General features: G+C 39.4%; 1 protein-coding gene across 12 annotated transcripts in view; it reads right to left on the minus strand.

The window, feature by feature from the left end:
- The window catches only part of PIEZO2 (piezo type mechanosensitive ion channel component 2), a 562,484-nt gene that overhangs the window by 288,406 nt on the left and 255,550 nt on the right, over positions 1-18,528 (minus strand). For all 12 annotated transcript variants that reach the window (XM_077135993.1, XM_077135995.1, XM_077135992.1 and 9 more), the window contains exon 4: positions 3,060-3,102. In XM_077135993.1, coding sequence (XP_076992108.1) covers positions 3,060-3,102 — 43 coding nt within the window. The remainder of the gene's footprint in view (positions 1-3,059; positions 3,103-18,528) is intronic.

Here is an 18,528-nt window from a genome sequence, read left to right on the forward strand (position 1 = left end):
GATTGTGTAACAAACAAACCAAACCAAAAATATATATATTTTAAGCTAATTTTTAGTTCTCAGTCTTTTCATTGTACATTCTTAAAAGAATATAAAATGAGGACAGAGCTGAACATGTTTAAACTTCACTCAGTGGTCTTTCTGGTTTGTGGTAATATTAGTATTAATATAATGATATATATATATATATATATATGTTGAAATGAAACAAATAAGTTTAATGTTAAGAACCAAGACTTCAGTGAAAAAGAAAAGAAATATAAATATAAAATCAGGGAAGTTAAGAAAAAACTGTGTAAGGCGACATTTGTATCATACTGTTTAACTCAGGATTTATTTTTCTTAAAAAAAAAATGTGTTTTCTAAGTTCCATCCATTGACGAGGCCCCCAGAAGCAACAACACCCTGGAATTGATGAGAACCCCGAGACTCTGCATTCTGGTTTAAAATACCATTCCCCAAATGGATGAATGGCTGATTCCAGATCTGGAAAACCAGAGGAGCTCAGAGCATCTAGTTGTGTTAGAAACATGGAAACTATAAGAGATGATGGAGCTATGTCAAAAGGACAAGAAATCAACCTGAAGTGGTTCCCAGTTTGAGCACCAGAAAGAATAGCTACAAATGGAATATTTTTAAAAATTGAGTTTGTAATATACTTAAAGCGAGAGAAAAGGAAACAAAAGTCCTTGATTGCCACCAAAAGCATCCAAGGCACTAATCCTTGAAAATGCAAATTATTAATCAAGGAAAAGATGCAAATTATTAATCAAGGAAAAGAATCACACATTTTTTCCTACCCCCCCCCCTTTTTTTTGTACAAATCACATTAAGGATAATCAAAGAGCTCCCCCCCCGCCCCCAAACAAGGGGAAGTTCATCCTGAAGAAGTCTTTCTGCTGACACATGAGGTAGAAAGAACAGGGCTTTATGAATCACGATTTGGCATCCTCTTGTGAAAAGCTTTATCCAGATGCTGATCATGAATGAATGAAACCATTCTCTGGAGGGCGCATGGGACATGAAGAACTCACAGGACAGCTTTAGCCCTACTAAAAGCATGTCTCCTGGTGTGATGCAATATAAACTAACACAGCACCACACCAGCCAAGGGAGTCCTGTAGAAAAAAGTCATCAAGCCATTAAAACTAACCTGAGCCTACCTGAAATAGTGGGATATAATGACAAGTTGACACCTCAAAGAAGCAAACAGACATATCTAGAATGTGAGACATTCTATAGGGCAACTGACCTGGTTCATTCCACGGCCAGTGATACGAAGAAAAGCGAAATGAAGCAGGAAATGGAGTGGGAAGCGCTGATCTAAGTAAAGAAGCTTGAGAGATGTAACAACAAAATGGAATGCGGGAGCTTTGGTAACAGGCTGATTCAAACCAACATCGGTAAAATGATTATCTTTGGCAATCAGAAAAGTGAAATATAGACTGAGTATTAGATGGAAGGACTTACTATTTGTCTTAGGCGCGATCACAGTATTATGGTTACAAAAGAAAGTTTGCATTTTTTATTTAGGAGAGATACACTGACCTATGTAAAAAGCAAAACGACATGGTATCTGAGATTTTCTTCAAAATATTTCAGAAGGAAAAAAAAGATGAAGCAAGTGTGGCAAAATTTTTATTAAAGCTAGGTGAGAGATATGTGATGTTCATTTTGTTATCCTCTCCACTTCTGAGTATGCTTGAAACTCTTCATAATTAAAAAAGGAAAATTAAGATGAGGCTTTATGGGGGAGAAAGCCATGGGAAGACAGATGCCGAGACTGGAGTTATGCTACCACAAGGCAGGGTGCACCAAGAATTGCCAGCAACCATGGAAGCTGGAAGAAGTAAGGAAGAGGTCTCTCCTAGCGCCTTCAGAGAGGGCAAGCCCCTGCTGACACCCTGATTTTAGACATCTAGCTTCCAGAACTGTGAAAGAATGAATTTCTTTTCTTTTAGGAAGGAAGGAAAGAAAGGGAAAACTGCTTTGGGAAAAGATTTCACATTGAAATGAGGCTGTGCATGATTTTCTATTCTTTGTTTTATGTTGGCCTGTGGCATTGACTCTCCCAAGCCAGCATCTCCCCATTATCCTTAAGACCTAACCATGAGAATTTACTGTGAGGCCTAAAAGTGATTTTGCTGATGTGAGTGGAAGTATATGCAGAGAAATAAATAAATATTTGAATTAATTATAAAATGATAAAGGAAGTTCTGTCACACTGGGCCTGGTGACGAGCTATCACCACTTGGGAAATGATGCATTTTTAAAGGATTTCGTTTCTTCCATCCATTCTAAGTACTTTTTCAGATTGGTCAATATGCATAAAAATACATTTTCAATAAGATGAAAAGAACTAGTGAAAATCAAATTTTTTTATAGTTAAAAAAAAAGCTAAAAATTTATTTTCACTCTTTCAATACCTGTATCTATATTGAAAGTTCAGTATAAGTCCCCAAATGCTGTTGGGAGAGAACTATTCAAGTTGCTGACCATAAAATTCCAAGGGAAAATGGGCAGCTTTTTTGACCCTGCCTCCACATCTTCTGAAGTTATAATGAATAAGTCAATTTTTTTTTCTTTTGGTGAAATGCTGGGGTAGAAATGCCTTTAGCTAAAAATGACATGATATCAGCTTTCATTTACGGCTAATAAGATCCAAGGTTTTTTGATAATTGGGAACATATCAATATCAATATAAATTTTTCTGTTCTAAAACAACAGAGCTGAACATGACATTGGAGGTGAATGAAGATAAAGGATGCTTAATTCTAGTTATAAGCAGCCCTAGCAATTTCCTGCAATTCTCTAATTAAACAACTTATCTTTTACACTGTTTCATGGTTTATAAAGCTTTTCACATCAATTGACCCATTTATTCTGCTGGGGGTAATTACAGCTCTGTTTCACAGAGAGGTTCAGAGGACCAAATGCCTTGCTCAAGGCCACACAATTCCTGAAATGGTGGTGGCAAGACCATTGATTTGTAAAGCTCCCATTGATTACTTTAAATAAAATTGGACATTAGTAGCTAAGACATGCTGAATGCTACTTACCTTTCAAAGCCAATCTGCCGAAACGTCTTTTCCCATGTTGAGCCTGGTAAGAGAAAAAAGACACAAAATGAGTGCATGTCAACGACTCAGCTGATTTCGTCCTGCTTTTGCACAGCCATCTAGATATTTCGTGTCACATTTAGGAGAATTACCTGGTTTACCCTCAAAGGCATCACTCCCCACCTCTGACCCCCAGTGGGCCTTTTTAGAGAACATTCCACCGAACGATGTAAGGGCACACACCCTGCAAGGAGATGCTCTCCTTCGTTAAATAAATCAGTAGGTTACTACAATCGCTCTCCAAAAATCTAAATTTGTCTGGCTCAGAACAATATGAGTAAAACTTCCTCTCAAAAAATAATGAAAGAACCTATTATGAGTTGTACATTCTAAAATTCAACTTTTAATTTTGTGTAACTTATTGAAAGCCAGAAGACACTCTAAAGTTCCAACTCATGTAAAAATGACATTATCTTTGTCACTACTGAAGGACAGGACTAATGTTTCCTTTTATTTTTTTGGTAAGCCAAAAACATTCTAAATCAGAAGTCTTCTGAATGCAAAAATGCTATGTTTCAAGGACAGGGTTTGAAGAGCAGATTATTAAAATCCATAAAAGAAGAATAGTTTGGTATAAAAAAGGATTTTCTACAATTTTTCCATTATTCACTTGTAATGTCTTCCTTACCATTCTTGAAGTGAAACAATTTTCTGAGTACTTGATAGAAAGAAAAGCAATTTTTACCCAACAGCATGTTATTAAAAATTCTGCATTCACAAAAATTAAGAGTTTGTGCTAGTTAACCCATTTTTTTCACTTCCCTGATACTATTAATGGTGAAAATATTTCATTTAATAACTATCACAAGTAAATACCCATACAACCCTAAATTAATAAGTTGTGTTGCACATCAGTAGTCTAATAATCATAACAGAGAATTACTATCTTTCTGTAAAACTATATCTGCAAACAGGAAGGGGTATCAGGGTTGGGTATCCAGAGGTAGATGAAATATTATCCTGCTCCTTTTCCTAAAATCACAATAAACTGGAATAGTACTTATGTTTCTTTCTGGAGAGCTTTGTCTCAGTTCTTTATCTTCAGCAGGTATTCAGTGTTCCCCACTCAATGAGATGGACAGCTGGGAGGTTAGAGGGGAGTAGGAGGTCAGACAACCTCCCTGGCCAGTCCTGGGGACTGAACTAAACCCAAGGGATCTGGTGTTTCACCGCTGGGTTTGGATTCGCCCTGGCTCGTCATGATGGAGCATTTGAAATGATTTCTATAAATAATAAAAGTACCAAATTTGGAATATGAATGATATATATACATATATACACACATGTATGCCTATGTGATTTCTCAATACACATATATCTACATCTATGTATATATGGATGAAATCACTCTTGTCCAATTAAATTTCAATATGCTTCGCTGAACAGGAGACAAAGACATGAAGTTTTAACACACCAGCCCAGGAATTTCTCATGGCCGTGGGCCCCTGGGAGGGGGCTTCCTATGAATGTCATCTGTCCTGTGAGTCACATGCAAGATAGCTAAGAAACCCTATTTCAGAAATTCTTTGAAGGCAATTATTCTGCTCTAGAAAAGCTAGCAAGTAAGACACTGGCATCAAGAACTAAAAGAGAAGGAAGAAGGTAGGGGGGCGGGGAGGGGGAGAGAGAGATAAAGATAAAGGCAAGAACTAGGGAAACAGAGAATACATGGAGTCCCCCCTCCCCCCAGGATGAGCGCCACTGGAAGTCAAGGACAACTGACAATGGCTCAAAGTAAGAAGTGGGACAGGCCAGGGGCCTACTTCCTGCTGAAGTGAGAACCACAGGGTCTGAGCACATACCAGGTGAGAGGCCCAGAATTTTCAACTCAGGGGAGGGTCAGGGGAAAGGGGTGGGTAGTGAGGAGTTTAGACATTCTTCTTGACTTCTCTGGGTTCCAATGAGAAACAAAGCACGTTTTAAAAAGTTCTACAATTCCATTACTTTTCCAGATCTTCTTGGGATATTGCTGTTTTTAAATTGTTAAGAAAATCCTTTGATTTTCAATAGACTTAATTTATTCTCAAGTTAAAATAAATGATTTTGCCGTACTATAGTATCAGGCTTCTCAACATTTGGGGCTATAATTAAGGAACAGGCATCACGTTCTTATTCCTGAGAATTATAAACTCTTATTCAAACAGGCAGGCCAAGCTATAAGTTTTTGGTGCAAGATTTCCAGCACTGCTTAGAACAAACATTGTTAAGAAACTCAACCAAGCACAATAGATCACGATCTCCTTATGGTCACAAGAAATCAACTGTATTAATAAATTGTGCATCTCACTGAAGGCATTTGTCACTGCTCGTTGTTTAGGCTAAAATAACCATCCTGACATGCTAGGGATGGTATTGAATATTTTAAAATATGGTTTCTGCCCTCAAACGCCATATACCCTAGAGTTTTGGGGTTTCATGCCTTTTGTGAGAACTGAGTCATGATGAAACAAGAAACACACAATAAATGGAACAGACATATCCAGATCCTTTGGCACCAAAAATGCTTTTGGCAGCCCATTATTCAGTTGCTGGGGAATTCTTTTAAAGCCATTAACCATGTTTCACCATGTTCAATTCTAACCATGTTTAGAATTTAATAATATTCTTCTTTGCCAAAGCAATCCAATATGGAGAGAGAAAAGTAGAGAAAACAAAAGTGGCTGGCAGACTTCCTTGATTCAATATTTTAAAATGAAAGCTCTAATATAGAAAAGTCATGGACATGTGACACGCTTCACAGAAAGAATGAACAATAATGCCACCATTTAATATAGATCACAGAGAAATGGATACAATTAATAACAGGAAATTACCTTTATGTTCTTAGATGAAGTAGTCAGAAACAGTGAATTATGAGTCATTGATTTAGAAAACGGAGCCATGTCTGAGCAACAGAATTGAAGTCAAGAGATGAGGAGCACAGAGTCCAGAAGTTGGAAACAAATTCTGGACCAAATGTCATTCAGTAAGCAGAACAAGTCTCAATATCTAATTTTCAAGGGTGGCAAGACACCCTCTAAAACTTGTCAGTGCGAGCACTCTGAGAAGGAACCACCCTGCCGACCTGTACGAAGTGAATGTGACATTTTGTCCCTGAATAAACGTATCACCATTTCCTCCTTTATCCATAGCTCCATCTATCCCTTCTCATTATCTCTTCTACCTTCCTGCACCCTCTCTGCCTACTGTCCCTGGCACTGCCACTTTCCCTTCTCCCTAGAGAACGGCAATTTCCCTTCTGTGGGCGATCTGTTTTCCAGGCCAACTGTTGCTTCTGGTGGGGTTCCCCTCGCTTCCCTCTCCCTCCCTGGCCAGAGGCAGGAAGATTCTGGCCAATTCTTGGGCCCCTGCCTCCTGGCAATGGGAATGCCCTGGAAATCGACTAGATCAGGCCACAGAAGGGCCATTCTCTGGGCTGCGCGTTCATTTGTTCTTTCTCTTGCTTCCTTGCTTGACCTAACTGGAAAGAAGGCCTTTCTCCTCACCTGCCATGGAACTGGGGTAATGGGAATCAGCTCTGATGATGGCCATGCTGGCTGCTCCCTACTCCCAGAAAGTTGTCCATAAGCAGGAAGAACAATTCACCTCTGCAGAGGTAAGAAGAGACAAGAGAGCCAAAAGAGCCCCTGGTTCTAGCTGGTCCTGAAGCCCTCACTTTCCTACTTTTCCTAGTGAGAGGAGGGAAAATAACCTGTTGCTGACTCTAGTTTTGGGGCTTCAGTACTAGTGTCTCATAGAGCACCAAATAAAGACAAATACAATTTTTTCTTAGAGGCCCCGGCAATGTGGAGCCATTCGCTTTTTTTTAATACCTGGGCAGGCACCAGGAATCAAACCCAGGTCTCGGTCTCTGGCATGGCAGGTGAGAACTCTGCCTGCTGAGCCACCATGGCCCACCCAAGACAAATACAGTTTTAGCAATGCCTTCAGTATCCAAACTTCGATGGAAATGAAAGCAAGGTTTTACACCAACACATTATCTGTAGATGGTGGAACAAGGGGCAATTAATTTTTATTTCTGCTCATTTTTCTGTAGTAGTGGTTAAACCACAACATTTTACCAGTTACTTAAACCAGTTAACTCACATTTAATCACACCTCTGCTTCTAAATATCTGTATGTCCTTAGATAAGGAGCTCTTGGGTCTTTTTCTTTCTTCAATATAACATTAAAGGGTTTTTAACAGGTCCCTTTCAATTCATGATTCTATTTTTTCATAAATGCTATCATTGGAAAGGTAAAAACATTTATGTCGTAATTTATGTTGTAAATTGCTTACTCTATTATAATGGTTTTTACATTGGTTGCTTCTATCAACCATTTGTTTAATCCATTGGTTGCCTGATTTCTGATATAAAAAAAAAAGTAGCATTATTTTTGGTGGTGGCTAAATGAATCTACATTTTCAACGAATTCAAAGGTTTTCCACCAAGCACATCTTAGCAATTAAGGGCTACTTGAATTTGGACCTGCACCTCTGTATCTTCAAAATAATTGGCAGAAAAGGACTAAAAATTTGTGGAAATAGTGGATGTCTGCCAGCATATTCCCATAAAAGTGGAAGTATTCTCATCTATGGTAGCAGCTGACAGCCACTAGACATGAAACCTGGCCCATAATTGGTGGTGAAATACTCAAATGTCAGGAAATTATACCACTGGTACCTTTTCTCCAGAAGCTTCATTGACATGATTTTTAACTCTTGAAAAGATTTCCATACCCTACCAAAGCAGCCAAGATTTTAACTACACATTGAATATCATGTGAAATTCTAATAGAAAAACAGACTCTTCCTCTCAATTGACCAGTAGTGGCATTTTTTTTCTTTGAAAATATTAAAATGCTCTTCTGCTGAATTTTAGTGAAGATATGCCTAATGGATTAACATTAGATAGAAGCCAGGTAATGTGGCTTCCCCAGTCAAGGAGCATTTACAACATCAAAAATGATGAATCTCATAGAATTTTCCAACTCCTACTTCCCATATGAGATCTGTCATCAATGGGTTCTTTTCCATCTTTGATATAGGTCATATTCATATTAAATGACATACATATATATATATGTATACATTTTTTTTAACGTCACCATTACTTCTAACCTAATGCTCTTGTTTTGTAATATCCATTTCCCAGTGGTATGGTCATTAATATTCAGAGGGCACCCTTTTATGCTTACAATAATAGTCAAGTTATAGACTTTTGTTTTATCCCAAGTACCTTTTTTTGGTTCTATATGCCTTAATTTTTCATCTCATCTTTTTTTAAAACATTTTTTTATTGTGACATATAATATATATACAAAATGATAAAATTCAAAGCACATTTTAACAAGGAGTTTTGTAACCAATTTCGAAGTATGGTATGGGTTACATTTCCACCATTTCAGGTGTTTCCTTCTAGCTGCTCTAAGATGCCGGAGACTAAAAAGAAATATCAGTATGAGATTCAGTCGTCACAGTCATTTGTTAAATCCTATCTTTTCTGATAGTCCTGCTGCTTCTCCTCTGATCCTTCTCCCACTCCTGAGGGATATCTGGGTAGTGGCTGTTCTAACTTCTTCACGTTGAAAAGGGGTGTTGATAGTATGGGGTTGGATATTCAACTGGTGATGCTCTTGGACAGACTGGTAACTTTGGGTTTCAGGGCTCATCTGGACTAGGAAACATCCGGGGGTTTTAGGTTTCTGAAAAATAAACCTAGTGAGTGAAACTTTTATAGAGTCTCAGATAGAGCCCTGGATATTCTTTGGAGTTTACAGGAATGCTATTGGTTGGGGCTTAGCATTACATTTCATCTCATTTTGATCCCTTCAAAAAAGATAAGGGAGGGTCAGAACTCATGAGGGTCACTAACAATATGAAGCAATATACACAACACATATTCAATAATCTGTTTTTTAAAGTAAACATCTTTCCCCTTTTCCTTATTTGTAAAATAACATATATCATTTGAAAAGATGAAAATACAAACATGTATTTTTTGCATGGACATCCATGTACAAAGTTTGTTATTATATATAACAATATGATGAACATCTTTTACAAAGATCTTTGAGCATTTGTTCAATTATGGCCTTACAGTAAGTTCCTGTAAGTAAAATCACTGAGTCATGATGTAACATATGTATCAAAATACAATTTTGATAGTATCGATCAAAACTTTATACCAAAAACTTATTCAAACTTACATTCACTTGATTGAACTGGAGTTTATGAGTATTTTTTATCTTTTGCAAAACATTTGTATTTGACCTGTTTCATGATTAGTAATGAAATTAAACATTTTCTTAGATTTGTAAGCAGTTTCAACATTTTTCTCTTGTGAATTGCCTATTCATGCTCATTGCCCAATTTGTTTTATTAGACATTTGTTTTTCATTTGATTGATTTGTCAGAACATTTTATATATTAGGGTTTCTAATCCCAAATATGGCATGCTTGTAGCAAATAATTTGTCCTTTAGATTCAAAACATCAATAATTGCTTTATTTTGCTGAATAGAAATGCTGCATATTTATATTACTAGCCAATTTATAACATTTTAGCTCTTCAGTTTTCCAATTTACTTGCTGCCCTAATAGGTAGGAACAAATATTACATTTGTTTCTTTGACTTTCATGTATCATTTAAAATGCCCCAAAATCGCAACTCTAGTAGCTATTGAATGAGCATGCTCTCTGCTATCACTGTAAGCTGACTTTAAGGTGGAAAAAACTGTGTAGCTGCTGTTCATTCTTGGTAAAGACTAAGACTAAGACAAGCCCTTCACAAATATTGATATTTACACTCTCTCATCTAATAAGGGGGATGCTACTAACATCTTAAAAGGATTATCTTTTGAAAAATTATTTTCAAATTTCTAATACAAATCGTAAATCTTAAATGCTTAATTCCCTCATCAGATAATGGATTTTTCAAGCTGATCCTGATTATAAAATTGATTTAAGACTGGATATGGTTGGCAATCCGTGATGCTTCCTCTACCACTTTTCCACTAAAACAGCTATGGACACACTGAGAAAACACACACACGCACACACACACACACACACACTGAAAATAAGTCTATTTTCAAGAATCTTAGAGAAACATTCACTTGCGTAATTTAACTGAAATGTGAAACTCAAATGGTAGTGTTCTATGCATAAGGCTCCAATGGAAACCAAGCAAACCAGCCAGCTTTAGAGCTGAGAACGGTACATGTCATTTTTTTTCCTGCTGCATTCCCCTAGCTCAGAAACACAAACCCACACTAAACAGAAACTAGACAGTTGTGCCTTCTCTGCATAGACCCCCTTCTTGAGGAAGTCAGACTTTTATTCCCATCACAAACATCATCACCATCACTCCACCTTTCCATGCGCTCCCTGCCTTCAATACCTTTCCCCCACATCCAGTCCAACTCCTAGAAACAATGTGTAAATAAGTGTATGAGCATGTATGCAGGTGGGTGTCCGAGTGTGTGTGGGGGGGTTCTGGGTGTGTGAGGCGAAGGGCAGCACAGGAGGGAATCAGCTCCAAAGGCACAATGTCTTTTAGGAGACATGGTACTTATCAATAAAAAGTTATAGGAATAGTTAGGGACAGAAAATCCTGACGTTGGGCACATCCTGAGCACGGAAAGAGCCTAAATATGCAATAATTAGGAAATGTTAAATGCCTTATTTAAATAGAGTGGAATAGTATGTGACATTAAAATTAGATTTTTTAAGGAAGAGTGATGAGATAACTGAGACTCAGAGCATTTATGTAAGTTAGCTGAGATGATAGCTGATGTGGTATCACAACTTTCATTTAAATCCAGGTCTCCCTGACCCCGAATTTTATATACCTTTGCTTTCTGCTTCTTCAGCAAGGGTGGTTAAAGAGATGAGTTGGTCAATAAAATAGAATCAGTGGAAAATAGACAACACTTAAAAAGTAGGTCAAGAAAGAGGATCCAGTTACAAATAAAAGAAGGGCCAAGAGTGTGAAGCGGACAGTTCCAAGAGTCCCAGCATCTGAGACAGTACAGAGGCCAGTTTCCACGAGGTGATTCAAGCATTTTAGGCCCATAGCGGGAGATGGATAACGTGGGATCACAGCAAAGGGAGTGAAAGAAGAGTGAGTAGAGAATGAAAAGGAAGGTCAGGAAATGGAGACAGCAAGAGCAGGGCTGTCATCACAGAGCCTGGCCATGCTGAGATGGAGAGGGATGAGAAAGAAGTAAGGTATGGGAATGAGAGCTGGAAGACGAGACGGGGCCAAAGGAGGGCACTGCCTCTTGGGGATAAGACTCCTGCGAGTCTTTTCATAAACTCAAGGGCAAGAAGCAGGGGCTGAGCAGACATTGAAGACAGAGAGAGGAGGGTCATTTCAAGAGACAAGATTCCTTAGAAGCTGAGCAAAGACTCTGCGTGGGTGGCAGGGTCTGCCTGAAGCAAGCAGAGGTGTGCAGGGAGGAGGAGTCACTGATGTCAGTCTCTGCACTCTAAAGAGGGCAAGGGAGGTCCCGTTTATAGAGAGAAATGCAGGCAATGGGTATGTGCAGAATGTATGTCATATTCGGTACACCAAAATGATACAAAATCAATCCATGTGTTCCGGGTGACCTAGAAGGCATGCAAGGACTTTACCACACTCTTCATTATGAAGAATCAATCTTCGTTGTATGAGTTTGGAATGCTGAGCTACCTATGAATTGTACTCATGCTCTGAAAGCTATTTTAAAAGATCCCTTGTTTATTTGTTCTCTGTCTCCTCATAAATGTTGACGATGGAAGAAATTTACAGTAACTATAGTTTCAATTGTTTGGATGCCAGATGGGTGTGAGTTCCTTGCAGCCTCATAAGCACAATACGCTCTGCCCAGAAATTGCTTAAACTTAAGACTTCAGAATTTAAAATGAAATATCAGTTCCCTAGTTTACTTGAAATGCTAAAATGCTTGCATCGGATTCCATTCTGCTTGTTCTTACAAGAGGTTTGTGCTGTGAGACAAAAATTGATGAATCTATGAGAAAATTGTTTCATGAAACGGCAAAGCACTATAAAGTGTTGATTTTTGAAATTCACAGCCTGCGGCCCAACCTCTTGTGGCGCTCAGCTTCACGACACACAGTTGTCAGTCGGAAGTTCTGAGAAGTCACGTGCGGTGGGTTCAATGGTCAGACATCAGGGGAGCAGCCTGCGCTCCAGCCAGGGGTTAAGTTAAAGAATCTCTTCACGGAGCTTATCAGAAGCCTGGTAATCCTGGTCATTAACTCACATTTACACAAAGCAAGTATTTAATTCAGGTGCCAAATGAATTTCCAGGCCTCATTTGATATCAACAATATGCAGCTTTTAGCCTTTCTTAAACTGTCTTGCTATTGCATGTGCTTTGAGTAATTGCACTCTGATGCTAATTTCCTTCTATCTCAGGGCGATCTTTTCTCCTTTCAGAATCCAAACTGGAGATGCTGAAATTTCAACACAATAGACAGTCTTGACGCCAGTTTTTCAGGGAAATAATATGTTAGGCTTTGAATCCCGACTCCACTATTTTCCATGGCTCAGGTATCGTGCTGGGACATCACAGACTTTAAGTTTGTGAATTTGTCAAGGCATCTCTAAAATGAGGATAACAACTTCTCTTCCACATAAATACATCAAGGGTATATATTCGAAGTATCTTGTGCAGTGTCTAGCCCAAAGTAGGTGGGAGATAAATGGAACTGTTACCAATGTAAGGTTCTCAACTTGTGCTTTAAATAAACAGTGCTGCATTAAATGTAATACTCTGGGGCCTATGAATATTAATTGTACACAGTAACTGCAGTCCAATTTCCCCTCCATCTCTTATTCATATGTGTGCACACACACTCACACACACACACAATTCAGCAAAGGCATGCATCAATATGCATATAAATAAGCTTTAGCACCTCTCCTCTTTCTAATTTGGCACATCTTTTTTGTTTGCTGGTTTGTTTCATTTAATCCATGTTGTATTACATAATGTTTCTTTTAGTACATGTTTGCCAAAACTCTCCTAAAATTTTGTTAGAGGAAAGGCATAGTATGCCTATCAAGGTCAAACCATAAATAATTTTTCACTCCTTAAACTTAAGTCCTTCATAAAAAAGAGCTTCCAAGCAGAAGTATCAGTCAGTACTTGTGATGTCCTCCTGTCATTTCTGCAGATGCTGAGCGTAGGGTCCCCTACTCTGTACGCCCAAAAGATGGGTGCCAGGACACTGTGAGGGCAGATGTGATAAAGCACACCATATTCTTTTGAGAGAAGGAACAGCATAGTCGTTTCATTTTGCTTTTGTTTGAATTTGCCCATTTTTATAGAATACTGGCAGGCATTTCGACGGAGAATTCTGAATGTGGCTGGGATTTTTGCTTTGATGTTCCTTTGGACACCTTGGAAGGTATTCCAATTCCTTCGTGCAGTGTGAGGATAAAGTTTTCTTTATACTAACTGCAAACACCACACTTGCCAAAATGTGTGCTGAATAGCAGTGCTCACTCATAAAACTTAAACACAAACACTAGCGGACTAGAGGGCTGGAGACTTTATGAAAAAGAAGAAATTATGAGATATATTCAGTGTGAACCTCCACTAGTCATTCTCACTTTCTTTGCACATGGGTCAAATGTGAAGCTCAGACGAAAGCCTGCAACATTTAGCTATCATCTGAAGGTCAAGGTGGTTTGAATTTTTGCATTTATAATATAATTGACAAAATATATAATCTGATATATAATAAAATAGTCAATGTATACAGAAAAATCTTCTGTCACACATTTAAAATTCTGACTTCAGGATTACCTTATTTTGAGGAATATAACATATTTCTGAATGATTCTCTATTTTAATTAGCTTTACTCTTAAATGCTAGGTGTTATCTCTTAATTGCCTGGAAACAAAATGGACTCATTATTTTAAAATAGCCATAAAACATGTAAAAGTGAGACTCTCATTCCATTTATTCAATAAATATTTATTGAGCCCTACGCAATGGGAATATAGCAGTTAACAAATACATGAAAATCCTGCTCTCTTGGAACTTACAGTTGAGTTGGGGAGAGGCAAAATAAATCAGGTGAATGTACATACACCACAGAGAAAATAGACAGGAAAGGATGGTCAGAGAGATGGAAGTTAACGTGCAAAGATTTATTCCAAAAGTGAAAGTTTGATATATTTTTAAGGTTTTTTTGAGCCATATCAAAAGGTGGCTGGTGAATTGCAATCTGAGGCTTGACTTTTACGGAGTCTTTCACCTCTCCAAATGACACCATTACCTAATTAACTTCTTCATTTCACACACACTGCCAGATGACAGGAAATGCCTGCCAGGCTTCCCTCTCTATCTGGGTTGGCATTCTAGGGGACAGAGCCTTCAACTTCAGTCAGAGGCATCAGGCCATACACAGCCTTCAAACTCTTAGCCTTGGGGCACTTTTGGCAGCTCTGTGAGTACACAGCGGTGGGTGCCACAGGCAGTGGCAGCTGCTCAGGGCCTCCCCCCCAGCTCCACCCTCAGTGACTTGGAGTCAGCCAAGTGCTGCAAACAGGGCTTGCTCCCCAGGGCACCTGGCTGCTAAATGTTCAACAGGTATCCCTGCGGTGGATGCCTCAATAACTGGAGGGGCTCAGCTCTTAAATTAGGAGACTAAAAAAATCTGGGCCCAGTTAATCAATGGCAGAGAAAAGCAGGTGACAATGAACCCCACCAGGTAGACGCCTCAATCTATCAGACTTCCATGTTTTGCTGCTGTTAGGAAAAAGGAACAGTTCACCATGAAATAAATTGACAGCATGATGAAAAAGATCATGCCCAGGAGATTTTCTGCACATTTAGAAAGTACTTTACCCATTTCAGGTTTCCAAGGAACCATTCTGCAAAGATTGCCAATAATGAAGCCCCTCAGATGCTTCCTCTTGGAGCAGGAAGATGAAGGCATCATGCAAAGATTTTACCAGCTGGGGTTTCAAAAGCTAGTTATCAGCTCACTAGAAAATACAACTCAATGGAACACTCTATTGAACTAGTAGTCATTTATTCATTGTTTACTGTAAATGACCAAATGGCTATGCAGTCCAACAGTCACACAACATGTCCAATCTGCTTTTATGAAAGGAAGAATAAAATGGCTTTATTCATTGCTGCTTTTCATTAGGAGAACAAGGATTTAAGACAAGACATGCCACGTGCTTTCTGGAGCCTTTCTTTTGCCTTCTCTGTGCTCCCCAAGGATCAAGGTATGGGGTGCGAGTGACCTGTCAACTTTCTCAGAGGTCACAATTTTTTATCTTTATTGGGGTTTTTTTTATAAGGGAGACACCATAAGAAGTTTGAGCTCTTGGTCCAAAAAAGCATCCAAGGGAGACTTACTTGTATACGGAAACTTGAAATTATTAGTTAGACGCAGAGACAAGAGTGGTGAACCATCTGGAGAGCTGTCTGTGTCCAATAGGTGGCCGGGCAGGCTATGGAGAGGAAGGACGGCCCAGGCTGGCCACTGCCAGTGAGCCCACGAGGCACCAAACTTCTTTACAATCATGCTTTTCACTGATAAATACTGCTATTACATTCACACAGAAGAATGTCTGACTAATCTCTTGGCACAGAGCAGAATCCCTGAGTTTTACATTTGGACCAGTTAAAAAGCAGGCGATAGACATTTAAAGAACGTAGCAAATATCAGACTTCTTAAAAGCGTATATAAATGTATAAGTGAATGTGTGCGTGCAGAAATTTGGGAGACTTAGTAGTACCTAAAACAAAAGGTAAAGCTTTCTTAGACAAACTACAGCATTTTCCTCCCTCTCTGCGCTTTTTTTCCAGCAGCCCAGCTCCCATCAAACCAGTCTAGCATTGCCCATGCCTCATAAGCTTTCCTGGTGCTGATAACCATAGCTGGGTCCCCTCAGGTTAAGTAGGAGATATAACAACTGCATTTTTAGGGGGGCTAAAATGTTTGTGAAGAGGGCAGGAGACCAAATCCCAGAGAATTTAGACTGGATTAATGTATTTAGTCTAGGGAAGTTTCCAGATGTCCCCAGCACACATTTTCTTAATAACAATACCATACACATGTGTGGTGACACATGGCTTACAGAGCTGCCATTCATATGTGATCTCATGTGGAACAATAAGTAGAGGCACCTGCAGAGGCCTGGAAAAGAGTTCTCCAAAGCCTATAGCTTTCAAAAAGGTACCAGTGTTTCCATCTTACAGACAGGAGAAGAGGGGTGAAAGGGGAAAACAAGAAGTCTCCCAATCAAAGGAAGATGCATCAATTCCAGTATGAGGAAGATTTTCCCCACTCTGGACAGGCATAGCCTTCCCCAGCAGGGAGAAGCTGTGTGGACCTTCATTATATACATGTGCAAAGCTGAATTTCCACAACATGCTTTATTTGTTATGTTGTCATTTCTCTGCTTCTCCCAGCTGCACTGCCTTCCCTTCTGGAGGACGCCGTAGATTTATTTATATTTTTATTCCCTGTTCTTAAACTGTGCCTGGCACATAAATAGTATATGTAAAGAAAAGCATAATAGTTCATTGTAAATGAATAAATGCGATAAATATGGAACACATGATTGAGCCAATCAAGTCCCTGGCTATGGCTCTTCCACAGAGGCATACTGAAAGGAGGAGATTTTTCTGGATCCAGGGTTATGAGAGGGCAAAGTGCCCCTTATTTACTGGGAACCTAAAGAGACGGGTGGCCCCTTTCTTCAAGCATCCGTTTTGCCCTCATTTTACAGGCCAAGACACCTCTTCCAGGCCTGCGATTCAAAGCAGAGGAAATAGTTTCTGGAGCAGTTTGGGATGGAAGGTGCAGAGCGGGCTGGGGCTAAGCATAATGTCCCAAAGCTAAACATCCCCCTTTCCAATTTGTTTAAAACTTCTACACCACTTCACCTTCATCCCCATTTAATGGTTTAATTCAGATGCATTAACGGGAAGGAAAACAAAAAAAAGCTCCTCCGTCTGACACCGTGCTGCCTGAAAAACATTCACAGTGCTTTGCTGAGGCTTTGGCCGGCCGCAACCTCCCAGCCGCTGTTGAGGCGTCCACACATCAAACTTTAGGCAAACATTGGCAGCATTAAGCACAGCTGCAAGATAAATTCGAGCCCCAGAAAATAGTCTGTCTGGTTTATGTGATGAGCTGGATCAGCTCAACCTCAAACGCCTGCCCTTCTGAATCTAGAACTCAACAGACAAAACTGGACAAAAAAGGGTGAGCGGACTGCACACGTTCCCAGATAATGCGGAGACACCTTGGTGTCGCGTGAATAGAAATGTCCCAAATCACGCCGTCCTCACTCAGGACAGGCACAAAGAAGCTGCCGGACTGTTCTGATCAGATTCCAACACCCTTTCCTGTGTCTCCAATAAAGACCGGGTTGCTTGAACCAGAGAAGGAAAAGACCTTGCTAACTGCCAACTGAGGGTAATAGTTTAATAGTTCAGAAGTTTCATGGCTTTGGGGCCTTGGTGAGTTAGGTGTGAGATGGAACTGGCCATTGTCTTGGTCCCATTCTCTGCCTGCCCTGAGAGGAGAGGCTGCTGTCCTCTCCAATGCTTCCATGGTATCTGAGGGAGTTTGACACAATAGAGCCGATGGGTGGGATGTTAGAATGCCCATGGATGACCCAAGGGAGACCTTGAGTTCATAAAACTGCACTCCTATTGACTGATCCCCTACGATATCGCCAGAGACTAAATCTCCATTAGCTGATCACAGCTGCTCTACAAAGTTCTCTGTGTTCATTGCAGACAATGAAATTATATCCCTAAAACATTTTTCCAAAACCAAACATGTAGAGAGCTATTAAGGAAATAGCTTTAAAAGTTCTGTTATGAAGGGTGAATATGCCTTAAACTAGGAGAAAGAGGGACTGGCTGCCCTTACAGGTGATCTCCTACGACTTGTCTAAAAGCCCCATGCAATGAGAGCAAGGACGTGCCACTTGATCTTTCTCAGCCCTTTTAGTTTGGAATAAACAAGGAGTAACTTACTTTAAACTGCATATCTTGACATTACATAAGACTTCAATCAAATCATCAGTAACTCTGATGTGAAGCTATAGTGAGTATAAGCTGCTTATGCATTGGTGGGGCCTGAGGGGTAGATCTTAAGTGGATTATAAGGACAACTCCTCTCTTTTTCTCTTGTCTGTCTGTTGTCTAGTTATCAAAATTTGCAACTACCTATCATTTTAACAGGCTCTAGACTGTAATTTTACAAAGGAATTGTTCATATTACCTAAGTAATGTGCATGCATTTAAATGACGAGTGAACCCATCATCAAAGATTTAACCCCTGTTGATGGTGGTGTATATTCTTCTGTACCTCTCTCCATTCAGCGTGTGTATGTGTGTCTTTTTTACAAATGGAATCACAGCATGTGTATGCAAT

The sequence above is a fragment of the Tamandua tetradactyla genome, chromosome 18 (genome assembly GCF_023851605.1).
Source record: "Tamandua tetradactyla isolate mTamTet1 chromosome 18, mTamTet1.pri, whole genome shotgun sequence".
Taxonomy (NCBI): domain Eukaryota; kingdom Metazoa; phylum Chordata; class Mammalia; order Pilosa; family Myrmecophagidae; genus Tamandua; species Tamandua tetradactyla.